The 21,680-nt window shown below is 38.7% G+C and overlaps 1 protein-coding gene across 4 annotated transcripts in view; it reads left to right on the plus strand.

Annotated features, from left to right (window-relative positions):
- The window catches only part of MYO1B (myosin IB), a 181,028-nt gene that overhangs the window by 24,002 nt on the left and 135,346 nt on the right, over positions 1–21,680 (plus strand). For all 4 annotated transcript variants that reach the window (XM_074967790.1, XM_074967788.1, XM_074967791.1 and 1 more), the window contains exon 2: positions 4,656–4,796. In XM_074967790.1, the coding sequence (XP_074823891.1) occupies positions 4,662–4,796 (135 nt within the window). In that variant the 5' untranslated portion in view covers positions 4,656–4,661. The remainder of the gene's footprint in view (positions 1–4,655; positions 4,797–21,680) is intronic.

A 21,680-nucleotide genomic window follows, 5' to 3' on the forward strand; every position in this document is an offset into this window, starting at 1 on the left:
CACTCAGATTAGGGTTCAGGGAACAAATATGTCTGTATTGACCAAGCAAATGGAATTTATTGCAATGGGAGGGAAGACTCTGATCTAATAAGAGTGGTCTATGAGAGAAGAACAGGAGCATAAAGAGAGTAGAGAGTAAGTTGAACATAGAGGAGGAGTCATTGGATAGGGGCACTAGAAGCCAATGCTAGACTGCAAAGCTTTATGGCTTCTTTCCTAGACTGCGTGGGGACAGGAGAGAATCATTGTTGACTGCAGTGTTCCAGCTAGACACGAATAAAGTTATCCCAGGCATTGTAATGATTAGATAAAAGCGGTGCGTGGAAAACACCTTGCATCACAACAGCGTGTGGACACAAAACATTGAACTAGTATTGCAAGCCCAAGGTTTTTCTTGGCTTGTTGCAGCATGTTTTTATCTAATATAGACAAGATTCTAGACAATTGAACGTGCTTTTTTATAATGTAAAATTCATTGAAATCTATGCAAGTTAAGTGGGAACAGGGCCAGGAGGAAGAGTGAGGAAGGAGGAAGCTGCCAGTGAATAGGAAGAGAACAGGGATGGTATTGTGGGATGGAGATGGAGTATACTCTGGGGATGATGAGGAAGATTAATAGGGGAGGGAACTAGCAAGTGGGTGTGGGAGAGTTCAGAAAATATTTGGGGAAAAATCTGATTAGCAGAGTGTAAGTGTTTTGTTCTGAGCCAACTTCTTGTTATACTAAAACTTAATAATTTACAACTGTAAACTTTACACAACTCTGTTTCATACAGTGTATCCAAACAAGCTTGATACAGCTGTAAATGCGTTAGGTAAATCTGGGGTTTGCCATTTCTATTTAGGTTATATTTATTAAGCTTTTCTACCATCTTAATACTACACAATTTCAGTACCTCTATGAATCTTTCTCAGGTCAGTAATTTGCGTAGAGAAATAACCAAAGCAAAAGTCATTCTTGTGTTTATATAAAAAAGCAAAACATAATTTTAACACATCTGACATTTAACCAACTTGTCTGTTCTGTTTTTATAAGTGCCATCCACAGCACTGGCTAATGCTGGCTAGTGGCAGTGAGGTTTTGTTTTTAAGCTTGGCAACATTAGCTTTACCTAATCCATTCCAGAAGGGTACCATTGCTTTATAGTTGAAGGGCAAAGACTTTCAAAAATAAGTCTCTATTTAGGAAGTTGGGTGACTTTGAGAACACATTAGCTCTATTTCAGGTTGATGGGAGCTGCTGGGTGCTCAGCACCTTTAAAAACGAGGCAATTTAATTAGATGCCTAACATGGATTTGAGCTCCAAAGTTTACAGATCCATTTATAAATGTCTTGGCTGAAACTTATTCCCTTACCAGTGCAACAGAGGACTTCTGGTTTTCTACTGATATACTGATATATAGCTTAGTATTTCTCCAAAGTCCTCTTTCTTTAGCAATAATAATACTTGGCATTTACAGTGCACCATGCGCTTTCAAACTGCTTTACAAACCTTAATGATGCTGTTTTAATGCCTCTTCCCCACCATTCTATTCTATTAGTATAAGTCTAATTGTTTAATGTGTGTTTTGCATTATTGTTGGTTCTTCTTAACAATATCTGTATACTGAAAATCCTTTTCCAGTTGCTTCCTCTCTGTCCTCTTTCTAAACTAAATCCATCCTGCAAGCTTGCTTAAATCCTCCGTTGTGACAACTGTGCCAGAGTAAGGATTGCCGATAGGATCTGAAAATGGTGGCTTAAACCATTTGGATTGTAGAATATTTTTGGATCATATCACTTTCAATGTAAGGCAAACGTTAGGCCTTCAAACATGTCCTTTAAATTACTGAGATTGATTTAGAAAAAAATTGTTGAATCACACTGTGTAGCCAGCATATTGTCCCAGTTTTACTATCTAGGTCAGTAATATCTTCCTGTTCTAAAGCTGATAGAAATGACCAATGATACTATGATGCTAGATTACGGCAAAAAAGTCTTAGGAGTTCACAAGGTTTATTCACTTCTTTCTCAAATACTATCAGTGGACTGATCTCTGTAAGTCATGCACTGTTCTTGCTTTGAATACTGGGACTGGTTACTTGGTGCCCTCCTTTTGTAAGTGCCTCTTAGTTGAGCAGTATATGGATAGGCTTAACGGCTTGTGTACTCCTGGTCTTGAAATTCCATAGCAATGATGCGTTTAGCATGGTAGGTGGTTTGTAATTTCAGAGTGGTAAATGAGACCTACTGGCTAGACTTAAATTTTAGGTTACAGTTGACCATATTAGGGTTTTGTGCTAGCTGAACTTTTTTTTGGTACTGACTCAATATTTAATAAATTACATATTCGAGGAGGACTTTTTTTTTTAATAACAGCTCATACAAAATAGTTGAACATTAGTTGCAGAGAAAAATTCCATGGAGAGTAAATATACAATTTAAAGTCAGACCAGTGGTTTCTAAAAAGTAGTTTGATGGGGATGAGTGGAAAAGATTTACAAATCTAAGTCATATCTATGGCATGACTTTTTGGGGGGCATTTTAATATACTTTTTATACTAATTCAGGAGCTAAGGTTTTTTTAGGACTAAACCAAGATTTTGATGAAATGGCTTTCTCCAATATGCAAGGAAATGCTCTCTTGTTTGTTTAGCAAGACTGACCTACCAACAGTTGTCTACCACAGTCCAGCATGAATATGAGACAGCTTTCACATATCCATGTGAATTTCGAAGGTTCCCAGGTTTGGTTAAAGTTGGGAGTCTTGTAACTATTACTTCTGTTAACTTCCGGTGGAGCTGCAAGTTTTCTTGGTTGAACTTGGAATAACATCAAACATGCCTTGAGTCTGGGTTGATGATTTGAGGGATATCTGAACTACAACTCAAAAATCAAATAGTGCATAATTATGCAGTGGTCATAGATGCAAATAGGAGGTAAAGGGATAGTCTGGACTGAATAGTTTCAGATTATTTTTTATGGGAAATCATGTAAATGTGATGGTAGTAAATATGCAAACAGTTTGCTTACCACTGACTGTATAAACTACTAATCCCCTGCAGAAACTTTATTTAAACTAGTTTTCATAAGAAAACAAGAAAAAATAACACAAAACTAGAATTCGTTGTGGAGGAATCGACAGAAGATGACAGTCCAGATACTTATTACTGACTGGTCACTGCTCATTAGTATGACTATTCATTCTACTGTTATAAATTTGCATGGCTGTACAATAATCGCAAAACTTACTTGAGTTTGTGATGTCGCAAGGCTGTTCACCTATCTGTAGTTCAGCATTTACAATGCAGTCTATGATAAATTATTTAATTTTGTTGTAAAAACGTTTACATGTGAAGATGAATTCCTCAGCTTGACCCTGTTCCTCAATTTTCTCCTGTCCCTATTAAGGGAAGTTTAGAGTATGTCTACATAGCAAAGAAAAACCTGTAGCTGTCCTCTGCCAGCTGACTTGGACTTGTGGGGCTCGGACTACGGGGTAGAAGGGTCCCACAGCTCAGGCTCTAGCTGAAGTCTACATGGCAGTGAAACAGTCCCGCATCCCAAGCCCTGTGAGTCTGAGTCGGCTGGCATGGGCCAGTTGTGGGTTTTTCTTTCTTTGTAGACATGCCCATAGTTTCGGAGCCGTTTATTTTCTATTTGAATTGAAAAGATCTGTTCAGGAAATTATCTATGGTTTCAGCAAATGAAGTTGGAAGTAAATTGTTGAGTGTCTGCACTCCAGTTGAAAGGAGTTGTTAAGAAAATTAATTATTTGACAAAGAACAGTAAAGCTATAGTTCTACAGTGATTGGATGGTAGACAATCCAGACTATTATGCTGTGAATACTAAGGAAAGATTCTATTAATAAAGCCAAAAACATGGGAAATGCAATGTATAGTTTAGAATAGCTTTCTTGTCTGACTTAAGTCAAATAAGTGGTTTTACTTTTAAGAATCTAAAAGATTGTTTGGAGTAGTGGAGGGAAGGTAAAGATGGGAAAAGTTGAATCAAATTAGAATATGGACAGTAAGCCCATAAAAAGCAGTGACTTTTTATGAATGTCTGGGCATTCTAAAAGTCAGTAGAAAGTTGGGTTTGCGTACACTTGAACATATTTATTGTAATCAAAAAGTCTGGATTGTATGCATAAGTTGCAATTCAGTTCTTGATTTTCAGTTTTAAAAACAATTGACTTAAAAGTGGGAACTCTTCATTAAGTCTCTGGAAAATCTGCTTGCATAGGAACTTCAGGATTGGGCCCTAAATTTGAAATATATCCATATGAATTAACTGCAAATCAAAACATTTACTTGTTTCTAGCTCATCTTCCATGAAAACAAATAAAGGAATCTTGGGTTCTGACCTGTTGGAATCTTTAGCTTGAATTGCCTCTCAATATCTGATATATAGTAAACAAGGGCTGCGTCATAGGACTTTGTGGGCTGTTTTGGGTGCCTTTGTTTTATGTCCACATTGCTTTGAATTGTTGTGAATTCTGACCTTTCTAGATTTAAAAATATAACATTTTGAAAAACATTGAATAGAAATGACACTCGATGTATTTATGTTCCTGCATGATGTTCAGCCAAACTCCTGGATGGCTCCTATAAATGTGAATAAATAGACCCTTTCAAATTAATGGTGCTCAAATTGTTTTTTCTCTCCCAATAGAGGAAAATGGCCAAAATGGAGGTGAAGACGTCACTTCTAGACAACATGATTGGAGTGGGAGATATGGTCCTTTTAGAACCTCTCAGTGAAGATTCATTCATTAACAACCTAAAAAAGCGCTTTGACCACAGTGAAATATATGTAAGTACATGCTGCACAAATATCTCGTTGGGGGGCTATTTAATCCTCCTTTTAAAAAAAGTGTTTAGAATTATGTTGTGTAGGGCGTGCATGTCTACTGCACGCCATGGTATGTATAATTACATTAGCTGGAGGTACTTAACACTTTTTTTTTTTTTTTTTTTTTTTAAATTGTGACCTAGGCCCTCCTGTATTCAGTCACTTGCTTCTCTTCTTCCTCAGAGGTGTTTAGAATCCTTTGCACAGGTTCACATGTTGTTCTAAAGATGGGATTTGGATCCCATCACTTTTAAAAGAAGACACTTTGGGAATTAACAATGTAAATAGTTTGATCCTCAATTGTATCAAGAAGACACATTTTCAAGCAAATCTGCTTCTATGGAAGGTGGGATATAAGTAGTCTGATTGGCATCTCTTTTCATGATCCACAGGATGAGTATCATTGATATGGTGTATAAACCGTACAAATTTAGAGTGTTAATGGAATTACTGGTTTCAGAGTAACAGCCATGTTAGTCTGTATTTGCAAAAAGGAAAGCAGTACTTGTGGCACCTTAGAGACTAACCAATTTATTTGAGCATGAAGTGAAGTGATGAAGTGAGCTGTAGCTCACGAAAGCTTATGCTCAGATAAATTGGTTAGTCTCTAAGGTGCCACAAGTACTCCTTTTCTTAATGGAATTACTCTATAGGGATTAGCTGAAACATGAAATGTTGTCGCTTGCAAACAAAGCATGTACACAAGCATGTGTAGTTCTGCTTGCAGCTGGAAACGTGGTTTGTAAACTTGGATATGTGTGGGATTAATCAAAATCTTCATTTGTATTTATCTTTGAGAGGTGATAAATTAGGAAGCAGAAGTATGTTCTAATGGTTACATCAGGGATTGAAAATAGGACTCCTGTCCTGAGCCCAGTTCTACGACTGGTTCTTTGAGTGGGCTTATAAAGATGCATTACTTCTGTGTCTTAGTTCCTTCCTTTTTAAAATGTATATAGTATACCTATGTCAGTGGGGCAATGTGTGTGTAATGTGGTTCAAGAGCTTTTAGATCACTGAATGAAAGGCAGTGCTTGAAAAATGTACTTAATAGATAGAAGATGAAAGCTATGAGCCGAAGTGGAGCCAGGCTCTCTAAGCCATAGCACCTGCAACTTAATGGAATAAAAGAGTTGTGTACCATATTTAATTTTAGTTTATCCTAGATACACTTTCTATTTAATTGTTCAAAATGTTACTTATAGTATGTTTCTTGATTGTTATGCATTCAGTCCTTCCATGACTTAATTCCACTTTCTCCTTTCTATCCTATAACAGATAGTGCTTTATCTGCATTGCTTTCTGTATTTATTTCCTCTCTTTCCACTCCCTTTATGTGTCTCTTTATTCCCCTATGTTATGTGTTCTCCCTGCTCCACTATATATTCTTTACTGCTTCTCTCTCCTCCAAAATCACTCTTTCACTTTCTTCTCCCACCCATATCCACACACATGCTGTTGCCCACATCTGCTCGCTTAGCCATACCCATCCACTCTTTTCACATATAGGGCTTGAAGAATTGACTAGTCACCTAATAGCTGAGGACTAAAGTAAGATAAGTAGTTCGCATTGTCACAGGTAGTGTTGAGAGGAGCAGCCAAGGTGATCCCCCAGATGCAGGGAGAGGAGAAGGATTCCTTTCAAGGTGCTGTGTGAGGAATTCTCTCCTTAAGGGAGCTCTGTTGTTTGTAGTCTCTGCTAATCAAGCATTAAAAAACTAAAATGTGAAGCTTCCTTTGGCTCCTTGAAGAAGGATGTATTTTTTCCCCTCTCTCCCTTCCATCCCCAGATGGAGGAGGGTGCGTGAGAGGGACTCTGATAATCTGCCGTTCTCCTAGCCTTTTTCTGGGTGGTCCTCCCCAGTGAATAGCACGTCTAGTGCTTCCCTGCCCATCCGGGCTAGTAGTGCCGCTGCTGCTGCTCGCAGCTTTCTCAAGATGTAGCACCGTGTAATTGACCTGATTCTTGTCAGTTTCAGCGTTGACCATGGATTCCCAACAGTAGGGTGAAAACTAACTAGCCTGATCAGTTTTTACTCTGTTACAGCAAAGTGAAAACATGAAGAGCAGAAGAGGTGCTGTCACTGTTTGTGTGCAGACTTAAGAACATAGTACAGTGCTGGTTTATCCTCGGTTCATGTTTGGAAGGTTGTTTTCTTAACTATAAGGGCTAGAAACTTATTCTGTGAAGAAACCCTAGATTCTGCCGCAGATGTTCACTTAGGAAAGATGCTTGCTTGCCATTAGGGAGTGGATTGTTGAAGCACCTCAATTTTAGGGAGTATAGAATAGAAAAAGTTTGTGTATTTTTACTGAACTTTGGGAGATTGGACATTTTTTCTGGAGATAAGTCAGACTTGTATACCAAATGTCTAATTTAATTTTTTAAAAAAATGTATAGAATAAAAACTACCTGAATTATGTACTGTTTTCAGTCACTTCAAAAATGCATTCTTTGAGGCAGTTACATCAAGCGATTTAGCTTCTCAAAATTCTAATTCTGTTGGCTAAGGTGATAAAGTATTAGTGCAGAGTAATTAACTGTATTATTTGCTTTGGCAAATAAAGGAAGGTGTCATTTTCTTCAGTAGTATGGGAACATTTGCCTTCCAGGTGGAAAATCCTGACACTTAAATACATTTTGCTGAAAAGTTTGCTGCTAAGCAAAAAGACCTTTCAAACAGGTAGTTCAACTCCTGTTTTTGTAGGCTGGATAGGAAGGATAAATGATATTTCAACCGACTTTACTTATCACTTTATTGTTTGGTCTTAAAAAACTCAGTTTACTAATCCACCTATTAAAGATGGAACCGTTTAGATGAAAGCAGAGTATTTACTATATTAAAATATTTAATTCATAGCCAATAAAAGCAATAGCTGTTTCAAGGAAGTGCCAAGTAATGTACTGTTGAGTAGACTGGTTATCTGGTTTGTGATATTTAATAATTTTATGTACTAAGCAATTCAAGGAATGTTATTTCAGGTCCAGATCAATTGTATTTTGCAGCTATGTAAATTTCACCCCCACGATTTTGTTTCCTGATGCTTTTTAAAATTGCATGTGGACAGAGTTTTGTTTATTACTGCATTTCCTGTTTATTGTTTAAACAGCAAAAAACCAGCCCCCACTTCTCCCCTTTCATCACAAAATCTGAACCCCGTGAAATACATTTTTTCACTTCTTTTTTTAGACTTAAGCTTGAACACAATGAATCCCTTGTTACAGCTGGAAGTAATGTATGTTTTAACATATAGGACCTCACGTTTTGCATGCTATCATGGGGAGCAAAATGAGACTACTGAAGAGCTACTCTTAGAGATGAACAAAGCCTGCAGACTTCAGTTCATGCCTGTTGCATGAACCTGGCCCTGCAGGGTCCATTCACAGGGAATAGGAATGGACGTCGTCTTTCCTGATTAATTTGTAGATTCAAGTTCCTCCCTCATTTCAGTGTTCAACTGTAGGGGTTATAAAACCAACCAAACAGCATTGTCCATTCTACTGTCTTTTATGCCGACACAGCAGTTAACTAAGGCTTTGTCGACATCAGTTTTTAAACAGTTTTTGGTGAAGTAACATATATGGTTTGTGTCTGAACGACCTATTTGTTACAGTTTTACAACCCTGTTAAAAAATCCTGTTATAACTCTCAAAGGGATTGGCCTGTGGAGAATAGACTCTCTAACATGGACTATGTATTTATTTTTTAAAGTTAATTTTTGCAGGGAGCAGCGTCTGCTACATAGACGCGTTAGCTGGTCTTTTTAGGTAAGCTCATAATTTAAAGCATGTAATTAACCAATCCAGTGCTAAAGGACAAAGTAAATAGAATTTTTACAGGGTTCTTTCTGGGGTGGGAGGGAGAAATAGAATACTCTTCTCCCCTTCAAAGCCCTTTCCCCTCAGATGTTTGGTTGGTGGATGTGAGTTGTTGCCGATCCAATGGCTGTCATCTTGCACGTCTCTGAAATTCCATCTCATCACTACTACAAATGGTATCTGCTAAGAGCTCAACTCTGCAGGACATTGGGTGTATACCATCCCCTTTGTAGGCACTGTGTCGCCTTCAATAAGTTGGAACTTCCATGGTTATGTGCCTCTGGGCTGAGTCAGGATTTAGATCTGAGTGCATGTAGAATGTTTACTTCCAGAGTAGGAAGTGTAAATGTACAGGATTGTTACAAAAATTCAGGAGTTGGGAAGGGAGAAATGACTGTATCCCCGTTTTTCTTTCTTTCTTTTAAAACGCATCTTGGCAAATTCGCATATTCAGTGTTTGCATACAAGTGAGTCCCTCTTTAAGCATAGAAATCAAAATTTGTATTTTGGTATCTAAGTTGTTAGAGAAAAAAATAGGAGACAATTCAGTGTTTCAAAAACAGCATGTTCTTGGGCTCACAGGAGGAAAGAAGAGTGCTCATAATAGAGCACTGGCTACTGAATTGGTTACATGTTGTACATTTTCATAAGTTTTTTTTTCTTTTTTTTACAAAGTTTAATGGAGTTGGGTGTTGGGTTGCATTCCAGAGTGCAAAGCTGGAGACTGTGCCTATAAAAATAAGCATAAAGGCTAGTTTAATTGGAGTTAGGCCAAATGTTCTAATAATTACTCTAGGATTTTGCAGTAATCTTGTGTTGAGTGGTTCTGGGGCTCACTGGGTAAAGTGCATGTGTTGATTGAAAATGAGAAACTCAGTTTAATTGTGCCTGGAAATGGCTGGTATGAGGTCTGACTCTGCATTTCTTTTCTCACTTAAAAGCTCTAATTGTTGGTAAATATTTTTGGCAACTTTTAAAGCAAATTTTGCATCCAATAAGTTTACATCCCTTTTTATTCACATTTTTTCAAACATCTGAGCAGAGTTCTACCGGTACAGATGTTTACAGAAAGCAAACTCCAAACTTGAGATTCTTTTAATCAACCAAATTAATTTCATGGTGAAACTAACCTTTGTTTTAAGGGGCAAAAATTTAAAGGTTAGGCCTGCCAATCAGTAAACAGAAGATGTAAGTTAGTTGGCCAGTCACATAGCTTGAATATCTGATCACTAATACTGAGTACTTGGAGGTTCCAGTCAAGTTTGTGAACAGCTCAGACTAAAGTTTGTTCACACAACATTTATTGAACACCTTCAAACAGTGAACTAATTCATAAAAGTCACAATCTGTCTGTGGGTAATTTGTGGGGGAGGCAGCTTCATTCCCTAAATACATTATTGTGAATTGTTCATCCAGCTCTAACAGTAACTTCCTCTTATATTCTGGCATGACTACAAATGGTATATGCCATTAGCGGTTCACTGGATAACAAAGACTTGGTTGAGTATGTGTTTGCATATGAAACTGAACCTCATTCCTGGACAGGGTGGGCTTTTTCTCGTGTTTAAAATCCAGAAATGTTAAGGGGAAGTGGGAAATGATTGACAAGGGGGCCTGGTGTATTTGTGCTTGTGGGAGTTTTATCAGCAGGGCCTGATCTTGGCCTACTTTTCCTGACAGGAAAGGATTCAACTCTGAGTACTCCAGTCTTTCAAAGTCTGTCATCCAGGTGCATCATTTAAGTGGCATTTGGGGCCAAGTGCTAAATCAGCAGCCACATTTATTTCAGTTCCCAAAGCATGCTGCTTTGATCAAGGCTTCCCTGTGTCCCTCTACCCTGTCTACTCATTCACAGATCTGCTGAGGAGTCAAAATCACTTCAACCCCTACTACTTGTATTTTGTCTGCTTGTGTAGTTTGAACACTATTCTTTTCCTCCTTGAATGAGTAGAAATGGCGTACATTTAGGAGGAGCATCTTAATACAAGAATGAACCCCTTTTTACTGTAACTTCAAAACTTTCCTTAATATATTTTGGTGCAAAATACACATGGTACAAGCGGACTACTGTGACCTATTGATCTGATTATTGATGATATATGGTACACTGAAATGGGGTTTATCAGTCGGAGTGCAGTGAATGCTATACAGTTTGATGCATAACTGTACAGTTTTTTGTAGTTTTGCAATTTAGTGCACTCTTATTTTTGTCTGACTTGCATAATTATTTCACGTCTGTTTCTTAATATTCATATAACACCATAATGAACTACGTGCAATTAGATGATGTCTTTTACTAGCCAATCGGACTATAGGCACTTGTATAAACACTAAACGGTTATTCTCTAACCATATTGTGAATATACAGACCTTTCTACTTTGGCTACTTGAATCTTCACTGATTTGTTCCTGTAATTGGAATTAATCAGCAACAAAGATGATGATTTAGCTTCACTTCCTTCAGTAGAAGTAGCCTCTAAACTTTTCATGGCAGAGGAAGAAACAATATCATCCTAGAACTATAGGGCTGGAAGGGACCTCCAGAGGTCATTTAGTTCAGCCTCCTGTGCTGAGGCAGGATCAAGTAAACCTAGACCAATCCTGACAGATGTTCATCTAATCTTTTCTTAAAAACCTCTGATGGGGATTCCACAGGCTCTCTTGGCAGCCTAGTCCAGAAATTAGCTATCCTTATACTTAGGGTGACCAGATGTCCCGTTTTTATAGGGGCAATCCAGTTTTTTGGCACTTTTTCTTATATGGGCGATTCTTCTCTTCCCTCCCCTCCCCCCTCCTTTTTTCACAGTTGCTATCTGGTCACCCAACTTATACTTGGAAAGTTTTTCCTAATATCTAACCTAAGCCTCCCTTGCTGCAGGTTAAACTGGTTACGTCTTGTTGTGCCTTCAGTGGACATGGAGAACAATTGATCGCCACCCTCTTTATAACAACCCTTAATATATTTGAAGACTGTTTATCAAGTCCTTCCTCAGCCTTCTTGTTTCAAGACTAAACATGCCCAGTTATTTTAATCTTTCCCCACAGGTTGTTTTCTAAGCCTTTTATTATTTTTCTTGCAATTTTCTGGACTGTCTCCAATTTTTCCATATCTTTTCTTAAGCGTGGTGCCTAGAACAGGACACAGTACTCCAGCTGAGGCCTCACCAGTGCTGAATAGAGCAGGGCAATTATTTTCCATATCTTAGATAGGACTTTTTGGGGTTAATACACCCCAGAATATTAGTGTTTTTCACAGCTGCAACACATTGTTGACTTGTATGCCATTTGTGATTCACTATAACTCCCAGATACTTTTCTGCAGTATGACTGCCTAGCCAGTTATTCCCTATTTTATAGCTATGCGTTTGATTTTTTCCTTCCAAAGTATAGTATTTTGGACTTGTCTTTATTGAATTTCATTTTGTAGATTTTAGACCAATTCCCCAGTTTATCAGGGTTATTGTGAATTCTAATCCTGTCCTCCAGAGTTCTTGCAACCCCTCCCAGCTTGGTGTCCTCTGCAAACTTTACAACCACACTCTCCTCTCCATTATTCAAGCCATTAATGAACTTATTGAATAGTACTGGGCGCAGGATGGACCCCTGGGTAACCCCACTAGAGACATCCTCACAGTTTGACAGCAAACTCTTGTTAACTATTCTTTGAGTATGGTCTTTCAACCAGCTGTGTGTCCACTTTATAGTAATTTCATCTGGACCACATTTCCCTAGTTTGCCTGCAAGAATGTCATGTGGGGCTGTGTGACCTGAAAAGCCTTATTAAAATCAAGGTATCATGTCTGTAGGGGGCCGCCCCTCGCCCTCCAATCCACTAGACCAGTAATCCTGTCGAAGAAGGAAATTAGGTTGGTTTTTGCACAATTTGTTCTTGACAAATCCATGCTGTCTGTTCATTATTTACCCTAGTATCCTCTCTACTTACAAATAGATTGTTTGTTTGTGTGTGTGTGTGTGTGTTTGTTTGTTTGTTTGTTCCAGCACTTTTCCAGGTGTCAGCCTAACTTCGATTCCAGGTCCCTTTGTTCCACTTTTTAAAAGTAGGTACTGTGTTTGCTCTTCAGTCCTCTAGGACCCAGCCAGTCCTCCGTGAGTTCTTGAAGATAATCACTAATGATTGAGAGATTGCCTCAGCAAGGTCCTTGTGTGCCCTAGGATGAATTTCATCAGGCCCTGCTGATGTGAATACATTAACTGTTCTTACTCTATTTTGGCTTTTGTTCCTTCCTATTTGTTGTTAATATTAATTGTGTTGAGTATCTGTTCACCGTTAGCTTTTTTAGTGAAGACTGAGGGAAAATAGGCATTAAGCACCTCAGCCTTCTTGATATTAGCTTTCCTTCTCTGCTAAGTAGTGGATCTACAATTTCTTTCATGCTCCTAATGTTTTAAAAAACCCTCTTTTTATCTTTTATGTGCCTTGCTAGGTGTATCTCATTTTGTGCCTTAGCCTTTCTGATTTTGGCCCTATATGTTTGTGCTATTCTTTTGTACTCATCCTTAGCAATTTGTGATTGTTTCCAATTTTTGTAGGATTCCTTTTTGATTTTCAGGTCATTAAAGAACTCCTGATGGAGCCATATTGGCCTCTTACTGTTCTTTCTGTCTTTCCTTTGCATCGAGATGGTTGCCGTTATGCCTTTAATACTGTCTTTTTAAGAAGTGGCCAGCTCTCCTGAATGCCTTTTCCCCTCAGGTTTTCCTCCCTTGGCACCTTACTTATCAGTTCTCTGAGGTTGTTAAATTCTACTTTTTTGAAGTCCCATGTCCTTATTCTGCTCCTCTCACTCCTTCCTTTCTTTAAAATCATGAAATCTATCATTACATAATCACTTCTATCGAATTGAGTTCAACCTTCAGATTTGCAACCAATTCCTCCCTTTTAGGTTACTTCCTCCACTTTCTAAAACAAGATGTTATTGGACATTTTGTCATTTTGCTTTTCCAACAGCTGTCTTGGTAGTTAATCCCCCATTACTACCCTGTGCTGTGTTTTGGCTATTTGTTCTAAAATCTTCCTCCACCTGATTTGGTGGTCTACAGTAGATTCATTCCATGATATCACCCCTGGTTTTGTTTTGTTTTGTTCTCCCTCCCCTTTTAACTTCAACCAGCGAGTTTTAACTCGTCTGCCTTCTTACCTCCTTCTGGACCTTAACCAAAAAAAAAAAAAAAAAAAAGCCCATGGCTGTCAAGTAATCGCAGTTAACTCATGCAATTAACTAAAAAAGAAAAAAAAATCATGATTAATAGCAGTTTTAATCGCACTGTTAAACAATAGAATGCCAGTTGAAATGTATTAAATATTTTTGGATGTTTTTCTACATTTTCAAATTACAGCACAGAATACAAAGTGTGCAGTGCTCACTTTATATTATTTTTATTACAAATATTTGCACTGTGAAAATGATAAAGAAAAGAAATAGTATTTTTCAATACAATACCATAATGCAGTTTCTTTATTCTGAAAGTGCAACTTACAAATGTAGATTTTTTTTTAATTACGTAACTACTGAAAAACAAAACAATGTAAAACTTTAGAGCCTACAAGTCCACTCAGTCCTACTTGTTGTTCAGCCAATCGCTAAGACAAGCAAGTTTGTTTAAATTTACAGGAGATAATGCTGCCGGCTTCCTATTTACAATGTCACTTGAAAGTGAGTAGAGGCGTTCACATGGCACTTTTGTAGCCATCATTGCAAGGTATTTATGTACTAGATATACTAAACATTCGTATGCCCCTTCATGCTTTTGCCACCATTCCAGAGGACATGCTTCCATGCTCGTGATGCTCATTTAAAAAAAAAAAAAAGGATTAATTAAATTGACAGAACTCCTTGGGGGAGAATAGTATGTCTACTGCTCTGTTTTGCCTGCATTCTGCCATATATTTCCTGTTATAGCAGTCATGGATGATGACCCAGCACATGTTGTTCATTTTAAGAACACTTTCACGGCAGATTTGACAAAATGCAAAGAAGATACTAATGTAAGATTTCTAAAGATAGCTACAGCACTCATCCCAAGGTTTAAGAATCTGAAGTGCCTTCCAAAATCTGAGAGGGATGAGGTGTGGAGCATGCTTTCAGAAGTCTTAAAAGAGGAACACTCTGATGTGGAAACTACAGAACCCAAACCACTAAAAAGAAAATCAACCTTCTGCTGGTGGCATCTGACTCAAATGAGGAAAGTGAACATGCACGGGTCTGCTTTGCTTTTGATCATTATCAAGCAGAATCTCTCATTAGCATGGATGCATGTCCTTTGGAATGGTAGTTGAAGCATGAAGGGACATATGAATCTTTAATGCATCTGGCATGTAAATGTATTGCAATGCCTGCTACAACAGTGCATGTGAACACCTTTTCTCACTTTCAGGTGACATTGTAAACAAGAAGTGGGCAGGATTATCTCCTGCAAATGTAAACAAACTTGTTTGTCTGAGTGACTGAACAAGAAGTAGGACAGAGTAGACTTGTAGGCTCTAAAGTTTTACATTTTATTTTTGAATTCAATTATTATTTTGTGCATAACTCTACATTTGTAAGTTCAGATTTCATGATGGAGATTGTATTACAGTACTTGTATGAGGTGAATTGAAAAATACTATTTTGTTTTTATAGCACAAATATTTGTATTAAAAATTAATATAAAGTGAGCACTGTACGCTTTGTGTTATATGTTGTAATTGAAATCAGTATATTTGAAAATGTAGAAAATATCCAAAAATATTTAAAATTAATTAAGGTATTGGAATAAATGGTATTCTATTGTTTAACAGTGCGATTAATTTTTTTAAACGTTTGACGGCACTAAAAAAATAAAAAGCAAACAAAGTGGGGCCATCAGATTTCTTAGGAGAGGTGCAAATAAAATATTGAACCCTGAACCTAAGTCCTCTCTTCCCTCCATCCTCCTTCAGTCCTGTTACCTCACCTTCTTCCCACCCTCTATTTCAGGTAAAAGAAGCTTTTCTCCTCATCATGTAATATAGATTTGCTTTGTTTTTTCCATTACCCTGTTTCCATTTGCTTATTGGCATAATGCTCGTCCTCTCCCCAAATGCAGATTTGAAACGCAATATAAACTAATATATTATAGCAAAGAGCAGGAACTAATATATTACAAGGAGTGGATGAGTCATTACACAAACTAAAAGCTATTTCCCCATGCTAATTTTCCCCCTACTGTTACTCGCACCTTCTTGTCAACTGTTTGAAATTGGCCATCCTGATTATCACTACAAAAGTTGTTTGTTTTTTCTCCTGCTGGTAATAGCCCACCTTAATTGATTAGTCTCGTTAGAGTTGGTATGGCAACCCCATTTTTTTCCATGTTCGGGGTGTGTGTGTGTGTGTGTGTGTGTCTTCCTACTGTACTTTCCACTGCATGCATCTGATGAAGTGGGCTTTAGCCCACGAAAGTTTATGCTCAAATAAATTTGTTAGTGTCTAAGGTGCCACAAGTACTCCTTGTTCTTTTTGCTGATACAGACTATCACGGCTACCACTCTGAAACCTATAATATATTACAGTTCAGCAGCAAAGAGGTTTGCTCACCTGTAAGAAGGGGAAAGGTGGGAAGGTAGAAATGAAACAGGGCCACAAGATTTTCTAACTTATAAACAGTGTATATTTTAGCAGTTTGAAAGCCCATTTCCTTGGGTTCAAAGGCTAACTGAAGTCAGCTTTAATGTTCCCCTCTCACTTCATCATTTTTTTTAAAACTCTAAAATAAAATCTCCCTCTGGGTTTCCCAGTGCCTTTAGTGTTTGCTTTGGATTGTTTGTGCATGGCATGTGGGAGCAACTCTGATCAGGAATTAACTTGTATGGTGCTGAACACATGTTGAAGTTTTACTTTTTTTTGAAGCTTGCATATTTGATGTTTCAGTATAATAACTTGAGGAGACTTCTTGTGTGAGGTCATAGTCATAACCTAAATTGAATAAGTATTCATATGCTCCCGGCTTGTATGGTTATTTCATAACTTGAGGGTGCTTCCTGTTTTTCCTTATTTTTTGCCTTGTAATATTGCTTGTTTGTTCAATAAAGTTTTACTTTTCCACTCGGCTGTACTTCTACCTCTGACCTAGCCATCTTGAAATGTTCAGGACTTTCCCCACGTTGCTGTCTAGCACAGCAAGACTGCGTCTCAGTACTCATTCCTGATGTAATGAAGACATAGGGAAGATTGAACCAAATGTTCTTGGTGGATCTGTCTTCTCTCCCTGAGTCCTCATTCAACCTCTGAGTCAGAGCTCAACTATCTATTGCCGCTGTAAAGAACAGAGCTGTTTGATTATTGGCTCCTGTTATTGTTTCTTAATGGGAACAATTAATTGCATTATGGAACAACGGCAGTGGCTCTTGAGGTTCCAGTTTTAAGCCTGGTTTTGGTTCGCACTCTGTAATTGACACATAGTCATAACTACCTCAGAACTGACAAGTTTTATTTGGGTAGAGGTAGAAGTCCTCTATAAAATTTGAAGAGATATAAGACATGAGCCAATATCACAAGCCTTGTCTCTTAATAGCTCTGAGTTAGGTAACTGTAAAAATAGATGGGTTAAACATACAAGTTCCAAAATTCTTCTAACTTTTGTCCCCCACTTTGTAGGAAAAAATCTGCAAACTAGTTAGTGTTCAGGATCAAAATTTAGTTTAATGTGAAACTGTAAAAATGATTACCACTTTAATAATGTTAGAAAATGTGCATTTAGTACAGTGTGTCAAATGACTGCTGGAGATGTTAGCTTTCATTTAGAAAAAAAGAAATCTTTGGCTCCCATTTTGGCAGAGTTAGACCTTAAAGTGTAACATGAACACTAGAGAGGCTTGTCAATAGAAAAGAGAGCCTTTTTAAAAAAAAAGCATCTAAGGGCATCCCAAGGGGGCTGTTGAGTTTCCTAAGGCTCAAAGGGGATTCAAGGCACTTGTAGGGAATATGAGCCCCTGATAAGTCTCAAAGGTTGCTGGTGGCTTTATACAGCTTACCCAGATGGAGCAATATGTCACAGTTGCAGGGCCGGCTGCGCCTCTGTCCCCTTCATGGTCTCTGAATGCACCCCCTTAAGTGTCAGGCCTCCTGCCTTGACCTCTTCTGAGGTGGAAGCATGTAGTTCAGACTCTGGGCTATGGAACTCAGATACAGAGTATCCACCATGCTTACCCAGGTGAGCCTGCACTTTGAACACGCAGGTGTTAGTTAGTTTCCCTTCAGAAAGCTGATGGAGGTAATTAGACAATCTGGCTGGCTGGGTTAAGGAGCCAATTAGCCCAAGGCTAATAAGGAGGCAGGAAGGAAGTCCCGTGGGGAGAGAAAAGAGAGGGGACCAGGGCTAGTTGAGCTCAGTTACATGGAGGCCTCAAGGGAGGGGACATCTCTGTTCCCCATAGGTCCTGGACAGAGGACAAAAAAGCACTGTTGGTGCTGTAAATAAGATGGTTGCCTGGAGATTGTTGTGGAAATGGTGGAGGGAACTTAAAAGGATATGGCGAAGGCACAACCACTGGAGTCCATGCTGTCTGTTCTCCCTTTTTTTTCCATTTCATAAATGCCATAAAGTGTTAACTGAGTAATTTTTAAGCACCCCAAAATTTGCTAAACACTTTAAAAATAAGTAAACACATGGTTCTCGCCATGTAGAACTTCTAACGTAATTCCATATAATTAACCTAAGTTCCAGTACAATGATGTGTATTTTTATGTTCTGTTTCTACCTAAATAATGACAAACATTCTGGCTAAAACACACTTTTAATGTTTCCATTTAAAGTTTTCCATCCATTGTTGCTTGTTCATATTGAGTGAAGAAGTTTCTTGGAACAGATGCTTATCGAATCTGCATTTACTGTTTATGAAAACAAATCTTTATTTTTAAAAAAGTTATCAAACTTTTATTTTCAGATGTGTTTAGATGGTGTATTTTCTTTTGCATTGCTTGACTTTTCTTTGGCTTGACTGCCTTGCCACTTGCACTGCATGCTCAATTTTTAATTGTGAGTACTGTGCATAGAATCTATATTCATATGTATAAAATATATAATTTAAAAATATCTTCAGCTGTGTATTGTTGAAGCCAATCCAGATAATGCACTTGATCTATTTTGTCAATACTGGCATTCGAATCTGTCAGGACGGTCCTGAGGTTAGTAGAAATGTTACAGCAGAGAGAGAGTTTTGTGCTCTTGAGAAAATGTGTGAAATCAGAGCTTGTTTCTTCTTGCCCAATATGTACCTTGTCTAAGGACAACACTTTGCTCTCACTCCAGTGCTTGGATCTACAACAGGTGGCAAAATGAATAAGGTTCCAGTCTCGCTAGGTGCAGATCATCCATAACTCTCCTTGGCTTCAGTAACAGGAGGTGAGGATGCCTAGCTCACAGCGTTGAACCCTAAATGACTAGTTTTCAGTAATTTACCAAAGATAGGGCATGCTGTAACTCCCCCCACCCCTTTCAGTATGTGTCTATGCACCTCTACACCCCTCTGCATTTTGTATTGCTTGGGTGATTCCTGTTTGTTTAGGTATTTAAATCATCCCTCATGGTTGTAGTTAGGGGGCTGTGGTGCATATTTGATTTTGTTTTTACACTGCCCTTTGGACTGTGATATTTTGTGTAGGAGATAATCCTGCTTAAATTTCTGATGCTTTTTGCCTAACAATTCCATTCCTTTGTCTAAGTTGACTGTCTTTCCCCAAGGTCTGTTTTGGATCTTTCTTCTACACAGCTTACTTGTACAGTCTACCTCCAAGGTCAGGTTTTATGCGTGTCATGGCCAGCTGTCTTAAACATGTATGATAGTGTTCTTAAAACCAGGCAGGTATACTTTCATCCAGTATTTAGTTAGCCAGTGACAATGTGTTCTGTATTTTGCTTTGGGCTACAGTACTGTCAGCAGATTAGTGACTTTAGTCAGAGCATTTTGGTAGAATGTCCAACGTCCTATATTTCTTCAGGTGCATAGTGAAACAAGGACTGCCTCCTCCAATTCTCAGGGTTTTTTTAGAGCCAACATCTCATCTACAAACCCAAATTTTCCATTTCCATCCAACTCCACAACATCCTGTGCTTGTGTCAAAAGCTGACAAACCAGGTAAAGCTGCTGCCTTTTTTCCTTCTGTTGGCTACATCAATATGATGTCATATTCTTAATTCTTGTCACCAAGGCAAATCACAGTTCCTGATATCTGGTAAGTTGAGTTGGCCACACTGAATGGACTGGAGCTGCTGTTATCCTGTGCCATCTTCCATGCAACTAGGGGATAAAGGGAAGAGATGTTTTACTACAGAATTGCAGATGGCCATAAAAGAATTGTGCTGTGATGATCTGGCATTTCATTGTGATTATGTCAAAAGTGATATTAGTGACTTAATTCTGGAATGATTCCATGCAAGTCTTGGTCAGGCATTTGTTTGATATATATATAGTAATCCCTTTAATTTCAATTAATGTTTTTAGTGGAATGTCAGGAACTGCTCAGAATCTACTCCTGGGAGAATTCCGTGCCACTGCACATGTGCAGAATTCATGTCCCCCACAGATCTCCCTCCTCCCCTGCAGAAAATAGATTCTGCTGGGGAGTCGTTGCAGTTACACCTTTCATCCACCAGGGGGTGCTGTGGCACCAGAAGAGAGGGCAGCCGTTTCAGGGCCAGAGCAGCGGCTGCCTTTCCATAGCACCCTGCCAGTGGGGCCAAGTAAGGAGGGATATGGGGGGGACAGACAGAGCGGTGCACATGGAGCTGCCGGGGGGATGTCACATGGACTGGGGTTCAGAAGGGCTAGTGAGGGTATAGGAGCTAGTGGGTGACAGCATTGAGCCATGATCTGAATGTGAGTGGGGGTGAAGGGTCACAAGGGGCTGGAAGCTGGCAAGGTGCAGGCCCAAATGGGGACAAAGGTGTGGAGGTGTGGCTGAATGGGGATGCAGGTACATGGGGACGGGGGCAGATGTGCCTGACTGAATGGGAGAGGCTAGGGGTCACCCAGGGTCTCCATGGGGGAGGCTCCCAACTCCCTAACAATCCCTCCCTTGACCCCCACCCCCTAAAATCCTAACTTCTTCTATGTGTCTACCATCCACACACAACAACCCTCCAAATTCACTCCCAGGCTCCTTCTTAGCCATTACTTCCCTCTCCCTTAGATCCTTCATTACCTCTGACTCCCAGAAACTTACGCACTGATTCTGAAAGGTGCAGGAAATATGTTTCTGTATTGTAGTTTAAATGAATTATTACTCATAGTTCTTTATTAATATGCCTAGTAAGGAATCTGTTTGTCAAATAACATTTCCTGAATCTTTTTTGTTGCCTGTATTGTTACAGACCTAGTTGCTGACAGGTATTTTGAAATAAATTACCAAAATAATTGAAACTGGTGTGATTATATCGTTTTATTTTGAGAAATAAAATATGCTGAATTTTAAAATATTGTGCACAGAATTTGTAATGTTTTGGCGCAGAATTCCCCCAGAAGTAAGCATCAAAGGAATTCTGTACACTTGGGCCTTGTTTGTATAGTTAAAATGTTAGAATTGGTCTGTATTCTTGGAAATGTTAGTGTCCACACTAGCAATCCTTCATTTGCAGTTCTCTGCAGCCAAACACAACAGCATAGTAAAGCCATGCAAGTATACCATCCCCTGGGAACACAGTTTACAATTCCCAGCATAAATGCCATGTCCTGTAGCAAATGGGAATGTCCCAGGGAGCGACTGGTGTGCTTTAAGAAATAGTGGAAGAACTAATCACGGCATGATCAAGTTTCGCAGCACTTTTCTTGTAATGTTATAAGCTAGCATAGGCTAAAACAATACATAGTTTTTCTTGTAAAATGGCTACCATGTACAGTATAAAGGTTTGTAGCTATTTCGTGTGTAGTTGCTTGAAGTTAAGTCTTCATTACTGCTGTGGAGAAGGGAGGCCACAGAGCAATGTGGCAGGCTGCGCTTTGCATCTCCACTCTTCCCTAACCTTAACCCCTGTTGGCAGTATGCATC

Source organism: Natator depressus, chromosome 11, assembly GCF_965152275.1.
Source record: "Natator depressus isolate rNatDep1 chromosome 11, rNatDep2.hap1, whole genome shotgun sequence".
NCBI classification, from domain to species: Eukaryota; Metazoa; Chordata; order Testudines; family Cheloniidae; genus Natator; species Natator depressus.